General features: G+C 40.5%; 1 protein-coding gene across 1 annotated transcript in view; it reads right to left on the bottom strand.

Annotated features, from left to right (window-relative positions):
- Nucleotides 1–18,995, bottom strand: part of GLO1 (glyoxalase I) — a 29,090-nt gene extending 10,095 nt beyond the window's left edge. Inside the window, exons 1-2 of the mRNA XM_037063261.1 lie at nucleotides 18,826–18,995; nucleotides 771–853 (exon numbers count right to left, since the gene is read on the bottom strand). Of these exons, the coding sequence (XP_036919156.1) occupies nucleotides 771–853; nucleotides 18,826–18,909 (167 nt within the window). The 5' untranslated portion in view covers nucleotides 18,910–18,995. The remainder of the gene's footprint in view (nucleotides 1–770; nucleotides 854–18,825) is intronic.
- Between the last annotated feature and the right edge of the window lie 1,617 nt (nucleotides 18,996–20,612).

Below are 20,612 nucleotides of genomic sequence, written 5' to 3'. Positions count from 1 at the left end.
CAACCTCAAATCATGAAAAATAAACAAAAATACTTTAAGAATTATGGGATCTGTGGATTTACTTAACCGGCAAAAAAACAAACAAAAAAACCAAATCCTATAAAAATGGGACACATGGCCAGTTTTAGGCAAAGTCATTCATTTTCTAATGTTTTTATATCTATATGTTTTCTGAAGTAAACAAGAGGCTAAAAGTGGCTATAACATCAAAAGGATAAGGACACACCAAGGATTTATTTTGTATCATTATTTTTTAATAAAGAAATAGTAATTTATTAATTTTTAAAAGATTTTGTTTATTTACTTTTAGAGGAGGAGAAGGGAAGAAGAAAGAGAGGGACAGAAATAGTAATGTGTGAGAGACACATTCATCTAGATCTACTGGTTGCCTCTTGCATGCCCCAACCTGGCCCACAATCCACGCCTGTGCCCTGACTAGGAATCGAACTGGCATTCTTTCAGTTCTCAGACTGGCACCCAATCCACTGAGCCACACCAACCAGGGCTGGACACACTAAGGACTTAACTGGCAGCTCTCAGACAGAAGGGAGTTAAGAGAAAATATAGGCACTGGAGTTGCTGTCCAGTGAGCCTGTCTGGGACAGAGGAGAGGAGCTTCACAGAAGCCCTGGTCAGCAAGCCTTGTCCAAGACTTTTGTGATTTAGGAAGCAAACTTTAACCTATTTTTAAAAACAGACATGAAAACATTCACTATATTTGCAAAGCTATATATTTAAACATTATAGGTGCCAATAAAGAGTTTACTTACGTCATTCCAAGAACTCTAGTATAAAAATCCAAAGACTTCTTAGGATCCTTAATTCGCAGCATAGTCTGCTGCAACAGAAAATCCTAAGGAGAAACAGTATATATTAAATACCTTGAAGCTTTACCATTTGTTACCAAAATTAATTGTGCTTACCGTAACAAGATGTAAACACTACCGTTGTAACATGATGTTTAAGAAGAAAACAACTTGGTCTCCTCTGCCTACCCCTGGAAACGGTTTCTACACCTACTACCCACAATCTGGGTTCTCTGCCCAGATGTATATTCTGGTCATGGGGGGGGGGGGGAGCAGGTCCAAAGTGCCAGGGCATTTACACTCCAGGAATGATGCTCAGCCAATAATGGATAAAAAAACCCTTGCTTCCTTGCCCTTTAGTGGGGCAATTCTGAGGCATGTTCTACCCAGTTTCTCAGAGGCTTCCTAGCAAGATTGAAGCCCAAAATGTCCTTACTCTTACAGATTTTTTATTGCCTCTTTCCCATTCCATAGCAATTTCTTTCACTAGCTCCCAAATAAACTACTGAGAACCAAATCCTTATCTCCAGCTGGCTTTCAAGTTACCCTAACTAAGACAGTGATATTAGAAATAAAGAGTCCAACCTTATTAAAATTTGTTGAATGGAGGCACAAATGCCCTCACAGAACTATATATTGGTAATCCTAGCAATATATAGCAAGGAGTTACTCACAAGATCCTAAACTCCTAAGTAACTAAAAGGGTAAAAAGTTGCTATCTGTAACACCGTTGCGAAACTGTCCAATTCAATAATGAGGAAACAAAAGGCTTGATTTGACTGATAAAAGGGTAGAGAGTGTAACTCATGGAGTTAAAATGATTAGCTTTAATAATTTGCCGAGGGTTTAACCTCATTAGGCACATTACTATGAGGTATCACTACCTATAGATACTAATACCACCATTTACTAGGTGAGAATCATCTCCAGGGTGCTTAAACCGACTATCCCAACTTTCTAAGTCCGGGTCTTCTTCTTTCACAGGTACCTTCCAGACCATGAGTCTGTTAATTAGTTCGTGCTTCCTAACAAATTTTTATTCTTGTCACCCGAGGGCTTGACAGGGCAGGCCGGAAAATCCTGAACTCGCCCTTTGCAGCCACACAGACATGTCTCCCCTACAACTCACATCATATAAATATAAACATATGTGATTCATTCAGCATCACTAGGAAATTACATTGTTTCTTTTTGCTAATTTTTTCAGTAACCAAAATGTACCTTTATTTCAAGCATTAGAAGTCTCATTTAAAACAAAAACAAAACTAGACTAAAAACTACCATAATAAGCTGATCTTAATGAATGTAGTAACTTAATTCTTCATTCACTGCTTATAATCTCATATAATAAGGCAGTTGGTTCTGAAATTACAAGTCTAAAATATTTGGATTGCTTTTCTCAGTCAGGTGCTACACTTCTTAAAGTCTCAGTTTCAGCAAAGAGCTGAAAAAGAGAAAAGCAGCTCCATCTATCCAGGTGCTAGGCTGGCACTCACAATTAGGTCTGGATTTCTCCTGCTGAATGTAAGTGCAAACGCACCTACAAAGTTGCCCTTTGTACTGAGACCAAAATAGCAGCAGAACCAATTCCACTTTCATATTCTTGTTGCAGCAGCAATTAAAAAAGGCTCTGTGAACACTACAAAATTAGCAAATATCCTTCCCTCCTGGCAAATATGAGTGACTGCCGTTTGTCTTATCAGTTACAACATCTGCTTGAGGAGGCCAGCTCCAGGCCAAACTACAGCTCCAACAACAGGCAATTATGAAGGCTGTCCCTGGCAGGCTCATGGAGGACAGCTGCCTGCCTCACACCAGACGTGGTGCGCAGCCACTGCACTGCAGCTCCGAAGGGAGGGAGTTTCAGCCAGGGACTGAATCCTAAAGATGTTCCTACTTATTCTATCAAACACTAATTGCTGCTGGGAAGAACGTTGCAGATGGAATTAAGGTTACTCATCAACGGACCTTAAAACACGAAGATTAGCCTGGATTATCCAGGTGGGTTCAATGTACTCCCATGAGATGTTAAAAGAGCCACACAGAAAAGACTGTGAGAGCCTGGCAGAGAAGGTACGGGTGGAGAGGTACAGCCGAAGAGGAAGTCAGATTTCAAGATGGGAAGGATTCAACCTGCGGCTGCTGTCTAGGAGATGTACGGGCACATAAATGATGATATAGGTATAATTCTATAACTTTCGGTACTTCTGGTAAACACTTGAATGATCTTGAGAAAAAGTTCCATTTTTAAAAAGTTCCTTAAAATGACTGTTTACTGACATAGTTATAAAATACTGTTTAAAATAAATATATCTTGAGTTTTAAAAGACTTACATTCATGTTTTATCTCATCAGACAATCCTTTGTATGTTTTATTTTCAGTTTTAATTTTAATTTTTTCTATTATAGTTGACATTCAATATTATAATAATTTCAGGTATACAGCACAGTGGGTAGATATTTATATAACTTGCAAAGTGGTCCTCCTGATAAGTTCTGTACCTACCTGGCACCACACATAGTTACAATATTATCAACTAAATTCCCTACGCTTCATCAGACAATTTTTAACTGTCTTTCCCCTATCACATTCTAAAAGTAAGATTTTTAAAAATTATTTTATTTTTTTATCTTTAGAGGGTAAGAGAGGAGAGAGGGAGAGAAATATCAATGTATGGTTGCCTCTTGTGTGTCCCCTGCCAGGAACTGGCCTGCAACCCAGGCATGTGCCCTGACTGGGAATTGAACCTCGATACTCTGGTTCGAAGGCCCGCACCTAATCCACTGAGCTACAGCAGCCAGGGCAAAGTAAGATTTCTTAATGCCTAAATTATCCTTAGGTTTTCTGGGATAACTACTATGTAACAGAGGTTTGTTCTTTTGCTTAAAAAAAAAAAGAATAATAAAAATAATCCAGTTTTAGGGAGTATACTCCAAACTTGACTTAAAAACTGAGTGTGTGAAACTATAGTGTGTAAAACTATAAAAGTACAATCAAGAATTCTTCTAAAATAAGCAGAAGCATATTCCATGTTCATGGACAGGAAGCATTAACATCATTAAAATGTCCACATGACCCAAAGCAATCTATAGATTCAACGCAATTCCTACCACAGTTCCAATGTCATATTACTAGAACAAATATTTCAAAAATTTCTATGTACCACAGAAGGCCCCACATAACAACAGTGATCCTGAGAAAGAAAAATAAAGTTGGAGGAATCACTATCTAATAGCTCACTATACTGTAAGTCCATAGTAATCAAAACAGTATGGTACTGACATAAAAACACACACATAGATCAATGGAACAGAATAGAGAGCCCAGAAATAAATCCACACCTTTAAAGATAGAGGAAACAAGTACATATAATGAGCTAAAGATATTTACTCAATAAATGGTATTAGGAAAATTGGATAGATAAGTGCAGAAAAATGAAACCAGACCACCTTCTTACACCACACACAAGAATAGATTCAAAATGGATTAAAGAGGCGGATACGCTTTGCTTCCTCACACAACCAAAAGAAGGATGACAACAAATTTAAAAACAAAAAACAACCAGAACTGCCAGAAGGTCGAACTGTATGGAAGTATGACAACCAAGGAGTTAAAGAAGAAACATTCATCCAGACCGGTAGGAGGAGCAGACATAGGCAGCTGGGGCAGAAAGGATGCATGGCAAGGCAGTGACTGGGGGACCAGGCGGTCCCACAGTCCAGAACCAATACACCAGGAGGAACAACTGGGAAGTGAGACAGGCAGCAAAGTCTCAAGAAACTAAAGCCTCAAAACACCTGGGTGTAAAAACCTGTAGGGGTTGCAGTGGTGGGAGAAATTCCCAGTCTCACAGCCATTGGAGGGACCCGTGAGGTCCTAGAACACACACAAACTGGCCCACCCAGGAATCACCACCAAAAAGGCCCAGTTCACTTGTGGGTGCAGGGGAAGTGACTGAAAGCCAGGTGAGAGCCAAGCAAGCAGCATTGTTCCTTCTCTGACCCCTTCCCCACATACAGCTACAATGCATCCCTGGTGAACACCGAAGGCTCTGCCCCCTACAATGTACAAATGTGCAAGACAAAGAAAAATGGCTCAAATAAAGAACAGAAGAAAAAAAACCTCCAGAAAAAGAATTAAGCAACGAGGAGACAATCAGCCTATCACATGCAGAGTTCAAAACACCAGGAATCAGGATGCTTACAGAAATGATTGAGAATGAACGCAAAATAGAGGAAGAAATAAAGGCTATGAAAAGTGAAATAAAAATATTCAGGGAACCAACAGTGAAGAGAAAGAAAACAGAATTCAAACCAACAACTTAGAGTGAAAAGAAGAAATAAAAAACATTCAATCAGTATGGAATGAAGAAACAAGAGTTAAAGAGAAAAAAATGAGGAGAGGCTTAGGAACACCCAAGACATCTTTAAACGTTTCAACATCTAAATTATAGGGGTACCAGAAGGGGAAGAGGAAGAGCAACAACTGGAAAACTTATTTGAACAAATAATAAAGGAGAACTTCCCCAATCTGGAAAAGGAAATAGACTTCCAGGAAGTCCAAGAAGCTCAGAAAGTCCAATTTCTTTGGGACTCAAGGAGGAACACACCAAGACATCATAATCACATCACCCAAGATTAAAGATAAGGAGAGAATCTTAAAAGTGGCAAGAGGAAAGGAGACAGTTACCTACAAAGGAGTTCCCATAAGACTATCAGCTGATTTCTCCAAAGAAACCTTGCAGGCAAGAAGAGGCTAGAAAGAAGTATTCAAAGTCATCAAAGGCAAAAACCCACATCCATGATTACTCTATCCAGCAAAGCTATCATTTAGAATTGGAGGGCAGATAAAGTGCTTCCCAGATTAAGGTCAAGTTCAAGGAGTTCATCATCACTAAGTCCTTATTATATGAAATGTTAAAGGAACTTATCTAAGAAAAAGACAATAAAAAATATGAACAATAAGATGACAACAAACTCACAACTATCAACAACCGAACCTAAAAAACAAAAACAAACTAAGCAAACAACTAGAACAGGAACAGAATCACAGAAATGGAGATCACATGGAGGGTTATTAGTAGTAAGGGGAAGGGGGAGGGGGGAATGAGGGAAAAGTTACAGGGAATAAGAAGCATAATTGGTAGGTACAAAATAGACAGGGGAAGGTTAAGAATAGTGTAGGAAATGGAGAAGCCAAAGAACTTGTATGTATGATCCATGGACACAAACTAAGGAAGGGGGAGGATGCTGGTGGGTGGCGGGGTACAGGGCAGAGGAAGATAAAGGGGAGGAAAAAAATGGGACAACCACAATAGCATGATCAATAAAATATACTTTAAAAATGGATTAAAGACTTAAATATTAGACCCAAAACTATAAGAACCCTGAAAGAAAACATAGGTAGTAAAATCTCAGGCATTGCTCATAGCAATATTTTATTTGATATATCTTCCAAGGCAAGGCAAGCAAAACAAAAGAAAACAATAAATAAATGGGACTACATCAAACTAAAAAGTTTTTGCACAGCAAATGAGACCATCGACAAAATAAAAAGACAACCACAGAATGGGAGAACATATTCGTTGGTTCATCTGATAAGGGGTTAATATCCATAATCTACAAAGAACTTAAAAAACTCAACACCAAAAAAACAAACAATCCAATAAAAAAATGGACAAAGGACCTGAATAGACACTTCTCCAATGAGGACATACAGATGGCCAATACACATATGAAAAGATGCTCTGTGCTCGCTTCGGCAGCACATACACATATGAAAAGATGCTCAACATCACTTATCATCAGAGAGATGCAAATTAAAACCACAGCGAGATAGCATCTCATACCTGTCAGAATGGCTCTTATCAATAAGTCAAACAAGTGCTGGTGAGGATGTGGAGAAAGGGGAACCCTTTTGCACTGCTGGTGGGAGTAGAGACTGGTACAGCCACTGTGGAAAGCAATATGGAGATACCTCAAAAAATTAAAAAAGGATCTGCCTTTTGACTCAGCAATCCCACTCCTGGGAATATATCTGAAGAAACCCAAAACACTAATTGGAAAGAACATAAGCACCCCTGTGTTCATTGTAGAGTCATTTACACTTGCCAAGATAATGGAAGCAGCCTAAGTGCCCAACAGTAGGTGAGTGGATAAAACAACTATGGGACATTTACACATTGGAATACTACTTGGTTACATTAAAGAAAATTTTACCCTTTGCAACAGTTGGGATGGATCTGGAGAACATTATGCTAAGTGAAATAAGCCAGTCAGAGAAAAACTCAAATACCACATAATTTCACTTACATGTGGAATCAATGAACAAATGGAACAAGCAAAATAGAGACAGACTCTGAGAGAGCAGGATGACAGCTGGTGTGGGGGGAGGTTGGGGATGGAGGGATTGAGCAAAAAAGGAAAAAAGACTCATGGACATGGACAGCAGTGTGGTGATTGTAGGGGAGTGGGGACCATAAAGGGGTTAAATAGTAATGGGAAAAATGCAATGAAAAGTTTTTGTTTTTTTAAAAAGAATGTTTCTAGTGCATGTCCTATGTGCCTACAATATAATCCTGACAAAATTATAACGACAGGGCAGGGACATGAACCAAAGAAAGGGTCAAGGTCCCTTTGAGTACCTCTAAATGGAATTTTTCCTTTTCTTTTTGGCATAAGATGTGAGACTTACTTAAAGCTTCATTTGTATCTATGTATGTTCAAACACTCCAGCACCATTTGTTGAAAAGATAGTGACTCCTGTAGTTATACAGTAAGTCTTAAAAAACAGGTAAACTAATTCCTGCCACTTTATTCTCTTCAAAATTACTGTAGTTTCTTCACCATCCATATAAATTTTAGAATAAGATTGCTTATATCTATAAAAAGGTTTAATAGGGATTGTTAAACATATTCATATCATTTTGTGGAGAACTGACATCTTTACTATGCTGAATCATCCAATCATGAACATAGTATGTCTCTCCATGTATTTAGACCTTTTTTTCTTTTATCAGCACTGGGTAATTTTTGTAAAGATTATTTATTTATTTATTAGAGCAAGGGGGAGGGAAGGGGAAAGAGAGGGAGAGAAACATCAATGTATAGTTGCCTTTCGTGCACACCCAACTGGGGACCTGGCCCACAACTGAGGCATGTACCCTGACTGGGAATCGAACCAGTGACCCTTTGGTTCACAGGCCATATCCACTGAGTTACAAATCCTTTTGGTTCATGCTCAATCCACTGAGCTACACCAGCCAGGGCTTGTCAGCACTGGGTAATTTTCACCATACAAGCCCTAGGCATGTTTTTTAGACATATACCTAAGTATTTAATTTTGTTTTAGCAATTGTAAACGGTATTGTATTTTTAATCTTGGTGCTCATATCCTTTGTGTATAGAAATGCAATTGATTTTTGTATGTTTATTGAAGGATTCCTCAGGATTTCCTATACAGACAATTGTCATCTGCAAGAGTTTTTTGAAGGATTCCTTAGGATTTCCGATACAGACAATTGTCAGCTGCAACTAGGGACTGTTTTATTTCCCCCTTCTGATCTGCATACCGTTATTTCCCTTTCCAGCCTTACTGTGCTCCATAGGACTTCCAGCACTATGTTAAATAAGAGTGGTGAGAGCAGACATCCTGGCCTTGTTCCCCAAAGGTAATAAGCATCGTGACTATGAACAATGTTAGCTGTAAGATTTTTATAGATGCTCTTTATCAAGTTGAAGTTCTCCTCTATTCTTTTCTAAAAAAAATTAACCATGAATGGTATTGAATTGTATCAAATACCTTTTCTACATCAATTGATATGTTTGTTTTTCTTCTTTAGCTTCTTAATGGGGTGAATTATTTTAATTGATTTTTGAATATAGAACTAGGCTCACATAACTGGAATAAACTTCACTTAGTCCTGGTGTGTAATTCTTTTTATTTATTGCTGAATTCTATGTGCTAATATTTTGTCAGATTTTTATGTCTATGTTTGTGAGGGATATTGGTCTGTAGCTTTCTCTTTGTGTACTGCCTTCACGTGGTTTTAGTGTCTCGTTATATGAGCTTCGTGAAATGAACTGGGAAGTGCTCCCTTGTGTTCGCTTTTCTTGAAGGGAGTGTGTAACTGATGTTAATTTTTCTTTAACGTCTGGAAGAATTCTTCAGTGAAATTATCTGGGCCTGGAGATAATGTTCTTTTTGGAAGATTATTGATTACGAATTTGGTTTCCTTATGTTACAGAGCTATTCAAATTATTTCAAATTGGGTAAGTTATGACAGTTTCGTGTTTTTCAAGGAATTGTTCCACTTCATATAAGTTGTCTAATTAGTGTACATAGTTGTTTTTAGCATTCCCTGTTGCAGTAATTTCCAACCTTTTTCATCTCATGGCACACATAAACAAATTACTAAAATTCTGTGGCAAACCAAAAAATATATTTTACCAATCTGACAAAAAAAACAGATGTAATTTTGACTTATTCACACCGGACAGCTATTGTTGTAGTGGTTGTTGTCCTTTTTTTTACTTGACAATCTATGGGAAAGGAGGTCAGCACCCCTGACTAGCCAGATATTGTGTGTTTTCAAAATTCTTGTGGGGCACCAGTTGAAAATCGCCGCCTCACTGTCTTCTAATGTCTGCAGAGTCCTTAGTGGTAGTCCTTGCTTCATTCCTGATGTCGGTAATTTGTGTCTTCTCGATTTGGTAGCCTTGCTATAGTCTGCAAATTAATTTTAGGGCCCATAACATGGTCTATCTTGGAATATTCTCTATGGGCACCTGAGGAAAAAAAGGTATTCTGTTAATATTGGGCGGCGTGTTCTATACATGTTGATTAGGTCTTGTCTGCTGATTGGATCTTATTTGTTGAAGTTGTTGTTGAATTTATCTACTTGCTAATTTCCTGTCTAGTTCTCTTAATTGCTGAAAGAGGAGTAATAAAGTCTCCATTACTCCAATAGACCCACAGTAACTGTGGATCTGATTCTTCTCTCCATTTATATTTCAGTTCTCGCTTCACACATTTTGCAGTTCTGCTGTTTGACCCCACACTCATTTAGGACTGTTACGTTTTCTAGGTCAATTGACCCATTTCTCACTCTATAATGTACTTCTGTAAGTTCACTTTCTTTGTTCTACAGCCTACTTTATTTGATATTAACATAGGCACCCCTCCTTTCTTTTGATTGATGTTGGCATAATATATATTTTTCTGTCCTTTAACTTTCCTCTATCATTATATTTGAAGTGAGTTTCATATAGGTAGCATATAGCTGGCACATTCAAAATTTTTCTTTCCCTTTAACTGAGATATAATTGACATACAGTACAATGTAAGTTTAAGGTTAACAGTATAATGACTAGATTTCATGCTACAAAATGATCACAGTAAATTCCACCACTTCATATATGGGTAAACTGGGGCATGTTTTTACATCTACTTAACCAATCTCTATCTTAATTAGTACATTTACACCTAATGTAATTATTGAAATATTAGGGGTTAAGTTGGCCATTTTATTTATTTTTGTTTTGCTTTCTCTTTGTTCTTTCTTTTCTTTTGCCCTTCTGTGGATTACTGGAACTTTTTTTTTTTAATAATTCCACTTTGATTTCTCTAGAGTGTTTTTTAAATTTTTTTCTTTTTATCTTTTGATTCTTTTTATTTTTATCATTTTATCTTTTATTTTTATCTCTTTGAGAGAGAAAGGGAGAGAAAGAGTGAGAAACATTAATGTGAGAGAAACATCGGTTGGTTGTCTCCCACACACGCCCACACCAGGATGAACCACAACCCAGGCATGTGCCCTGACCTGAACTGAACCTGCTACCCTTAGATTTATAAGATGATGTTCCTACCAACTGAGCCACAGCAGCCAGGGCTAGAGTTGCACATGTACTTCTTTATATGGTTTCTTTGGTGGTTGCCCTAGGTGCTCCATTATATATAGGAGTGGGCAAAAGGAGGTTTACAGTTGTGAGTCCATGAGCTTATTCTTGTATTATTTATTTATTATTGTACTACTTATTATTATTAATCTACTTTTGCCCACCCCTGTGGGCAACAGTCACTTTGTGCCACCATTTATCGGTTTGAGTGAAGTACAGAAACCTTACCTCTCATTACATCCCTTTACTCTCTCCCATTTATAACTGTCTTAAAATGTTACCATAGGACTTCTGCCAAGATGGAGGCATAGGTGGAAACACTGTGCCTTCTCCCACAACCAGGTTTGAATACAACAAAGGTTTGGAGAACAAAGACACAGCCAAAGACCAGAAAATTGAATTATACGGAAGTCCGACAATGACGAACCATTCAATGGGGACGGTAAGGGGGGCGGAGCTAGCAGTGGAACAGGGTCGGAGCAGGGTTGGGTAGGAAAGATCCCCTGACCTAGGCTCGCAAGTGGCCCGGACCCAGTCGGGGTGTGGGGCAGATTGACCACGGTCGCACATTCGCGCACAGTGAGACGGACCACGCAGGCCCCAGAGGGCGAATCCAGTGGCGGACGGCTGACGGCGTTGGTACATTCACGTGCAGTGGGACGAAATGCGCGGGCCCCGGTGACCCTGGCAGCTGCAGCTGCAGCGGCGGGAGGCGGCAGACGGGACGCCATTATTCCTCTTTGACCCCGCCCCCACATACAACGTCACAACCCAGTGACTGAGTTGCCCTGCTCTAGTGAACACTTTAGGGCTCCAATCCTGCTACAGAACAGGCACGAACAGCCCAAAAGATGGCGCAAGAAGAACTCAAAGTCCCAGAGCCAATAACTCTCAGCAACCAACAAATTGCCAGCCTCTTAGAAGCACAATTCAAGACACTGTTTATCAGGATGCTCACAGAACTGGTTGATTATAGTTACAAATTAGAGGAACATATGAAGGCTAAACTAATTGAAATGAAGGGAGATGTCCAGGAAACCAACAGTGATGGAAAGGAAACTGGGACTCAAATCAATGGAATGGACCAGAAGGAAGAACGAAACATCCAACCAGAAAGGAATGAAGAAATGAGAATTCAAAAAAAATGAGGAGAGGCTTAGGAACCTCCAGGACATTTTTAAACGTTCCAACATCCGGATTATAGGGATACCAGAAGGGGGAAAGAAACAGCCACCAGTGGGACACTTATTTGAACAAATAATAAAGGAGAACTTACCCAGTCTGGCAAAGGAAGTAGACTTCCAGGAAATCCAGGAAGCTCAGAGAGTCCCAAAGAAGTTGGACCCAAGAAGGAACACACCAAGGCACATCATAATTACATTAGCCAAGACTAAAATGAAGGAGAGAATCCTAGAAGCAGCAAGAGATAAGGGGACAGTCACCTATAAAGGATTACCCATCAGACTGTCAGTGGATTTCTCAAAAGAGACTTTACAGGCAAGAAGAGGCTGGAAAGAAGTATTCCAAGTCATGAAATCCAAAGACCTACAGCCAAGATTGCTTTATCCAGCAAAACTTTCATTTAGAATGGAAGGACAGATAAAGTGCTTCTCAGATAAGGTCAAGTTCAAGGAGTTCATCATCACCAAGCCCTTATTATATGCAATGCTAAAGGGACATATATAAGAAAAAGAAGATGAAAAATATGAACAGTGAAAGGACAGCAAACTCACAGTTATTAACAACCACATCTAAAACAAAAGCAAACCAAGAGGACAGCTAGTTAGAAACAGGGGGGTGAGAGAAGGAGAAGGGGGTAGAAGGCACAGAAAATAGCATAGAGGGTAGGTAGAAAATAGATACAGGGGAGGGCAAGAATAGTAGGGGAAATATAGAATCTAAAGAACTTGAGACAGTGGTTATAAACTAAGGGGGGGAGAATGGTGGGGTAGGGAGTGTGCGGGTGGAGGGGAATGAAAAGGGGGGAATAGAACAACTGTAATGGTATAATGAATAAAATATATTCTTTTAAAAAATGTTTCCATAGCTGGGTTGTGGTGGATTTTCAGGTTTCCTGTGTTTCTCCACTGATACAGCATTGGGGTGGTGGGGGGACTTGTAACTTGAAAGTTCTGACTCCCTACTCAGCCCCCTCTGATAGGGTTCCTGCTGGGGTACTAGCAGGGGAAGGTGGGGCACCTCAGTATAGCCTGTTGGCAGGAGACTAGGCTCCCCATTCAGCCTTTGCCGGCATAAGTGGGGCTGCAGCCACAGCTTTTTCTGTGGTGTCGGGTTGTAGCAGAGCTGTTACTATCTAAACGTTTCTGTCTTACCAGGAAAAACTGCCTACTTCCTGGTCCTGTGGCAAGAGAGAGGCTCTCACTGGGCTTTTTGTGTGTGTGTACCCGTTGGCAGTCCCAGGTTGCTAGCTTCTCTAGCTCCAAGTCTGGACTGTATGAGAAAAAAGAAAAATGACAAAACTCACTACCATGTTGTTCTTAGCCAGTCTGACTTCTTCTCTTCACTTTTCAGAGTCTTCCTGTGTTGGTTTTATATATATATATATAAATTTATATATATATAAATAATGCCCAGAGTTTCAGCTGTACTTATCATGAGGCACAGGGAAGTGTACATACACTCCACTTCCAGAAGTCTCCAAATTAATTTTATGCAATGGCCCCCAACAATGGGACATGTTTGGTCAGTATGTGTCTTCAGGGTAGAGCAAAACTTGTCAAGAAGCCAGAACAAATGGCAAAAAAAAGTTGCTTGACTTTGTGTTCTCTACCTCTCAGATTCTCTTTCTAGTGATGAAGACACTCATTTCTCTAGAACTGTTACTAGGAAGCTTTATAAGAGTACATCTTATTTAAAATAAAAATCTCCAGCATCTCTATCCCCTTCAGTCTTCAGAAAAATTTAAAAAAAATTAGCACCAGCCAAATTTTCAGAAAATCTAAATTTCTCTGGCCTAATGTGTGTATTTTGACCTAAATAACAGCGGTGCCAATTCCTTTTGGAGCCCATGAACAATTCCTCCCAATCCATTTTCAAAGGTGTTGCATCACCCCCAGCAGGAAATCTCACAGCGTAACTAAACATTCCGACTTAAAAGACAACCAGAGGCAGAAAGTGTCTTTCAGTCAGGAAAACCCCCTGCCACAGAGCGGCATCGGGTGTTCCTCTTTGGCAGGACTCCTTAAAAGGGGTGGGACAGCTCAGGGGTGGGGAGAAGGTCCACACTGGGCAGGCGTGCGGACCACCTGGTGTACAGCCCTGTGTCCCAGAGGAGCCAACGTTTCTAGTAGCAACTCCACAGGCATCACTTCCAGAATCTCCACAAGAGAGCGTTGTAAGAGCCACTGAATTCAGGGAAGTCCAAAGCTGTGCCTTCCCATTTGGTATTTAGATGTCTCCCTCTCCAGATGCCATTTACCAATTGAGTCATTTTTAAAATGAGTCATTGAGTCATTTAAACAATATTCCCAAGGAACAAACACCATTTTAATTGTTTCCTGGGAAACAAGTTAGAGTTAAAAATTCCGACCCAAAAGTCACATTCTTATCAAAGGGGAAAGGGCTTAACTCTTTACCCCTAATGTCATATCTCCTATAAAACAAAAAGTGACAAAGTTGTTTTTTCCCTGACTTTTTAGAATCACAATTGCCTTCAGTGGAAGATCCTCTGGGAAATACAGTGTATCTGAGGGGAACAAATTGATTACTATGTGATAGCTGGGGCACCAGGCTGATGCACCACATGGTACTATATCTATATATTTACTGTCTTCCTTCTTCTAGTGTCATTTCCCTGACTCAGCTCCTGTCAGAATGTGAAGAATGTTCTGGAAAATGATTCAGCCACTATCTCTACATTCATTCTATCTTATCTAAATTGGTTTTCTGTGGTCCTTTCCTTCCTATTCTATAACTCCACAGCCAACAACATACTTCCAGCATACTTTCCCTATAGATAATATTTCCCTAGAAATAGCCAGGAGACACAAAGGAAAGTTTTCTAAATGTAAAAGTTACCTGAGATATTAGTAAACACACCTGCCAGACCACCCTTACAACATAAGAGAAACAGGAAAACCCTAGAAGCCCTCAGGATCATGAGACTTTTCAAATTTTATGCAAAATGCAAAAGGAGAACAAAAAACACAACTGTGAGAGAAATAAATATTCCCTGGCAATATGGTTCAAATGCTAACTCTACCACTGTTATCTTGAGTAAATCATTACTTTCCTTAAACCTCAGTTTTCATGTCTTTTGAATGGAAATAATTATAGTTCTCAGTTCCTAGGGTTCAGCTGAAAAGCAAATGAGATAATGCATCAAAGTGCTTAGCATAGTGCCTGGCCCAGAGCAAACTACTTTGCTTATTATTGTTCCTGCTGTTATAAAACACACCTACAGTTTTCACTACAAGCTGTTGCTTTTGATTCCCAAGTTGCCCCAGGCCATACCTCTAACCTCAGTTCAAGTCTCCATCAGCCTACTCATCAGTTCCACCTGGCTCAAAATATTAAATTCATCACAGCCAAGATAAACACTCCTTCCTATATTTCCATTAGGGAACGCCTCTAGAATCCCTCGTGAGCCTAAGTCAGACACCTGGAGTCTTCCTAGATATCTCCCTCTTTACCCCTACAGAATCCAATCCAAGTGTCCCATCCACCCAACTGCTTACATCCATCCCTCTGGAATCTTCTTCCTCGCCTTTCCAATGTTCACTGCCTTGACCAAGTCTTCATTACTTCCTGTCTGGGTGGTTTATAATGCAGTCCAGAATGATCTTTATATAATGAAAACCCTGTTGGGTCATTCATGGATTAAAAATTAATCCTTCAGTGGTGCCTCACAGCTTTTAAACTTAAGTCTCAAAAGCAAGTACATATGGTTTATTCATTAAATAAATTTACTTCCTAACTTCATTTTTTGTCACAAATCCCCTAAACTATCTCAAACATTTTTCCTTTCATGCCCTTATCAGTTCAAAACAAGCTGAACCCCACTAAATGTACATTTATTTTAATTGTGTAAAAGTACAAATATACTATTAAAACATACATATTGTAAAACTTACTTACCAAATAAAAATCTTTACAAGATGAGAAAACCAAGCAAATGCAATGCAAGTGCTCATAATTTCTTTGAGCATCCCAATGGCTGCACTGTGTACCTTTCCCTCAATGTGCACTACCTGCAGCTTCAGTCTCATTGTATGTATTACCTGTGCGTTTGTATCAGTTCTCTGATGTCATTGTGATTTTATATATACCATAGCTCTCTCTGCCTAGAACGATTATTTGTCCATCTAGCTATGTCTTTCCTTCTTTCTTTTCAAATTTCTTCTTCCCCTTACCCCTGACCCAATTCTACCTGGCTACCCACTTTGTGTTTGGTAAAACTCAAAGTCTTAATGTCACTAACCCCGAAAGTTTTCCCCAACTCCATCACCTATCACCCCAAATTACTGGACTAAAGGACACTGATGGAAACAGTTGAAAGAGTGAATTTCAGATTACCACTTGGAAAAAGCAGCATTTGGCCTTAGGAAGAAAGTTAGCCAGCCAAGTAAGACTGCTCAGGATGTGGTGTGGCTGCACAGGCTTTGGTCTGCCTTTATGACAGATGCAAATGATCAACAAGCAAGTTGACTTTCCACCACTGCTGCTCTCTTCTTTTCAAAGCAGACCCTCATCACTTATGTCACTTTCTGGGAAGAGCCTTTTAGGTGTCCTTATCACCTCGGGGTTGGATCCCTCCAATCTACTCAACAGAATGCTCCAAAATCCTGAATGCTTCCTCACTACCTTTATAAAATCTAACTTCCTTTGATGTGACATCCAAAGCTTTCTCCAAAATCTGGATTCAACCTATCGTTCTGGCCTTCTGCACTACTGCTCCACCAAAAATGCGTAACTTACCTCTTCAGAACATGCACCACATTTTTACTTAGATGTTTCCTCCACCTAGAATGCCCTCCTACATAATTCTGTGTCCCAGTGGTACTGGAATCCCATCCATCTTTCAAGGAATGCACCCACTCCCACCCTCTGCTTTAGCAGTCCCTGATCTCCAGTTGAAATACAACCTTAAATTGTATCACCTTTCACAGTTTAGAGAACACCAATGCACTTTATCATCCTAGCAGCCCTCTTTATGCTGTCTTTACAAACTCATCCCAAGTACTCTGCTAAAATCACTGCAGCCAGTGACAGAACAAGGGATTCAAATACAGGTATTCACACTCCAAATGCCCTATGCGCAAATCATACCACAAATGCTGCCTTCAAAAGTTTCTACCTCCTGTACTCCCAGGGTGCTTTCTAACTTCAATAGGACATTACTCCCAGTTCCACTTAATGTTAGAGTTGATGTTATGTTTGGTGAAGGGACTACATCTTGTTCATCCCTGTATCCTAAAGCATTCTTTAAATACAGCAGGTGATTAGCAATCAGGCTGCATTTAATTCATTTAGCTGTTTTACTTTCCTTCAAGTTCCAAAATTACTGCTGAAATCCAGAAGCTGAATAGGGTAGAGGCTGGGAGTGTGGGCTCCTCTCTGGGCAAGTTACTCAATACCTATGTGCCAGGGTCTCATTTGTCAAATGGAGATAATTATGCCTTCCTCAAAGGGTTTTTGTGAGGATAAAATTAAGTAATGTACTTAAGACAACAACCACGGCCTGGCACACTTAATATATGCCAGCTGCTAGTACACGGTCCACTTTATGTCCTCCGTGTGTAGTAGTACCTCAAAGGCCAAAAACTACTGATCTCAAAAAATAACTGCTCCAAATCACCAAGATAAATTTAGATTATGGAAAGTATAAATTAAGAAGGCAAGGATGTGTACTGAATAAACTTTATAAAGATCTCCCTGAAATCTTTTTTTAATAGCTCAGTACATAAAATTCCTAGATATCTGGGAAATTAACTTGTCCTGAATGACTCTATATAATGTGAAATAACTCGGTATTACTATGTAGTACAAGGTATACGAGTGAGATGAGTATGAGAGATTACGTGTGTGTGTATATATATATATATACATATATAAATTTATTTATTCACCCTTAGTTTTGCAGTGACTAAGGTTTGCCAGAGCTAAATACCAAATACTACTCAAACGCTTTAGCAATGAGAGGTGTGTGACTCTGTCCTGAACGCATATAACAAGCAGGGACCAATGTCATACATTCCTCTTGAAGAGCTGTCTAAAGCATATTTTTCAAAGAATTTAAAAATTTTCCAGCCCATTGTATAAATACACGAAGGCGTTTACTGACACTGATGAGTACACAGGAATAAACCAGCCAGCTGCTTTGTCTAATCTTGGCAACACACAGATGCACCACACCTCAGTGAGTTAGTTACACTGACTCTTACTTAGTACAGACATGTTAAGCAGGCTGCAGGGGTGAAAGCCTTCATATGCAACAGGTCATTCCTCCACAGGCTCTCAGCTGCAATGAGAAGATTGATGAAGAAATTTCTAAAATTCCTCTCAGATCGAAGCTCCATGATTGTGGCATCTCTACTGGGGGCCAGCACGCACCACACAGGGAGGGCAGAACTGTGGCCGTGTGCATACATTAAGAGCCAAGGAAAGTCGAAATTCTGGGCGTGGTCAAACTCGAAGCAATCAAATTAGTTGTAGGAGCTTAAGCCTGGAGCCAGGGCAGTTACGGAAAAAGGATGCAGACAGGGAGAGGCCGGCACCTTCGAACCCAGACCGGGAGCTCTGAAACTGCTCTTCTTATCTGCCATGGTTATTGACCTAGGAAACATGCACACTCACAGATAAGGGATCTGACCCTGAGAGTTAGTTGTGGCTTCCAGTTACCGTTCCCAAATTAAAAAGTTACTGCAGGCTGGGCTGCAGGCCTTGAAACAACCTCAAGACAAGGATCCTCTCACAGATTCCCCATCGGAGACCATTAGCCCTCTTCCCAGCCCCCTCCGGCCCATCCAAATCGGGCAGAGGTGCAGCAGCGGTGGACGTAGTTCGAATCCAGCGCCAGTCGGGCTGGCTGAGACTGGGGAATCTGCTCCTTCAACTGCGCCACACCAGACCCTGACTAAGGAAAAATAGGTTCTGCGCCCACCTTGGTGCTGGGGTCCGGGTCCGAGCAGCAACCGAGGGCAACCTGGTCGGTAAGGCCGCCAGATGCGGGCTGAGATTCTGCCATGACGGCACTGCTGTATCACGGACTACGGTCCTCAAAACTCGCAAGCGCCTCCACTCCGCCCAAACCCTGAGTTGCCTTTACCAATGACTACATTGCCCGGGGGCGGGTGGCCGCTGACTTCTAGCCAATAGCTGTGCGGAGAGCAAGTTGGCTCTGTGCTAATTGAGTGCCAGTGAGTCGGCGCCTCCAGCCACAGAGCTCTGTGCCCCAGGACTACAACCCCCAAGATCCTTTTCGCCTAATGGAGGACTGCTTGAGGGGAGAAAATAACAAACAAAAACCCCAAAAGCTGCTGGCTGGAAAGAGTGGTTTCTCTGCTTGCTTGATACCCGGTTTTGTTTCTGTTTAACTGTTAAGTTCAGTAAACACCCATAGGTGTTTTGTCTAGGCTTTGTTTGCAAGCCCAGACAAAAGAAATTTCCCTGAGATATTTTATTTAAAAGACATCCTAAACTGGTTGTTTTTTTTCTTCTTCCCACTCTAACCACCCCCACCGCCCCACCCCCCCCACCCCCGTGAACTTCCTAGAATATGTGAGAGATAAACCAAGTGAATGGATAGGAAGACTCAGTTTCTTAAAATATTGATTCATTTACAAATTATTAATGCAAATCAATTTAGATAGAAATCTTATGGGTTTTCTATTAGCTAAATAAACTAAATCTAGATTCTATTTTTAGAGCCCTCAAAAGGCAAGGCACATTTAAAGAATAAAAAGGTAGGGGAACCTACTCTTCTGGATAATATTTAATAAAGCAGCAGTGACACAGTGTGATAATGGCACTAGTATTCCAATCAATAAATGGAAACTGTTTTAGGTGGGTGTGAGATGGACTCAATGATCCCTGCAGGAGCCAGCTACGATAGGAGCCAGCTGCAAGTAGAAATTCCAACAGGATATAGTTAAGGCCCCCACCCCAGAATGTAGTCAGTGTACAAGGCCAGTCAGGCATGAAGCTAGATAAGGGGAATGTACAAGGCCAGTCAGGCATGAAGCTAGATAAGGAGAATGTGGAAGGCCAGTAGGAGGAAAAAAAAAAGAAAAATATGTTCTGCCTTCCAACAAGAGGGTCCCACCAATGAGTAAGGAGGCTATTGTTCAATGGCACCAATTGCTAACAGCCACATCTGCTTCTGTATATTGCTTGCTTGCAGTATTTTATAAAAACCCTTTAGTCTGTAAGCCAGGCGCGACTTCCATATTGTAGCTCTGAGGAGCTACGGTGACTCCGGTCACAGTTGGGGAAGTTCGCCCCTGCGCAGGTTAAAAGTTTGGCCAATAAATAACATCTAAATGCTCTAAGTGCCTGGACATTTGGTTACTCGCTCTTCGAATGTAACAATCCCCACTTCCAGGTATTCACACTCTTGTGCTGTTTGGTAGCAGCTAGGAATGAGCAGCCAGAGGGGAAATAAAGGCAAGGCCCTTGCCATAACAGTCTAACAAAGAACTTGACATAGGAGGCTAGAAGTGAAAGAAAGATATATTTCACCAATCAACTCAGCAGTCCTGAGCTCAGTTTGATAAGATTGCTGGGTGTCTAGAGCATTACAAGCAAAATAGCACAGGAGGAGGAAAGAGTCCTTGAGACTGTAGTGAGAAAAGGGGATTCTGTAACCATCTTACTAAGATTGCAGGGCCACAATGCAGTGATGTGGGCTGCCCTGCCCTGGTGAATACCCAAGGCTCCACCCCTTAAAAT

The sequence above is a fragment of the Sturnira hondurensis genome, unplaced genomic scaffold (assembly GCF_014824575.4).
Source record: "Sturnira hondurensis isolate 20B ecotype Veracruz unplaced genomic scaffold, ASM1482457v3 Scaffold0014430, whole genome shotgun sequence".
In the NCBI taxonomy this organism is placed as follows: Eukaryota; Metazoa; Chordata; class Mammalia; order Chiroptera; family Phyllostomidae; genus Sturnira; species Sturnira hondurensis.
This window is presented reverse-complemented; position numbering and strand designations above follow the sequence as displayed.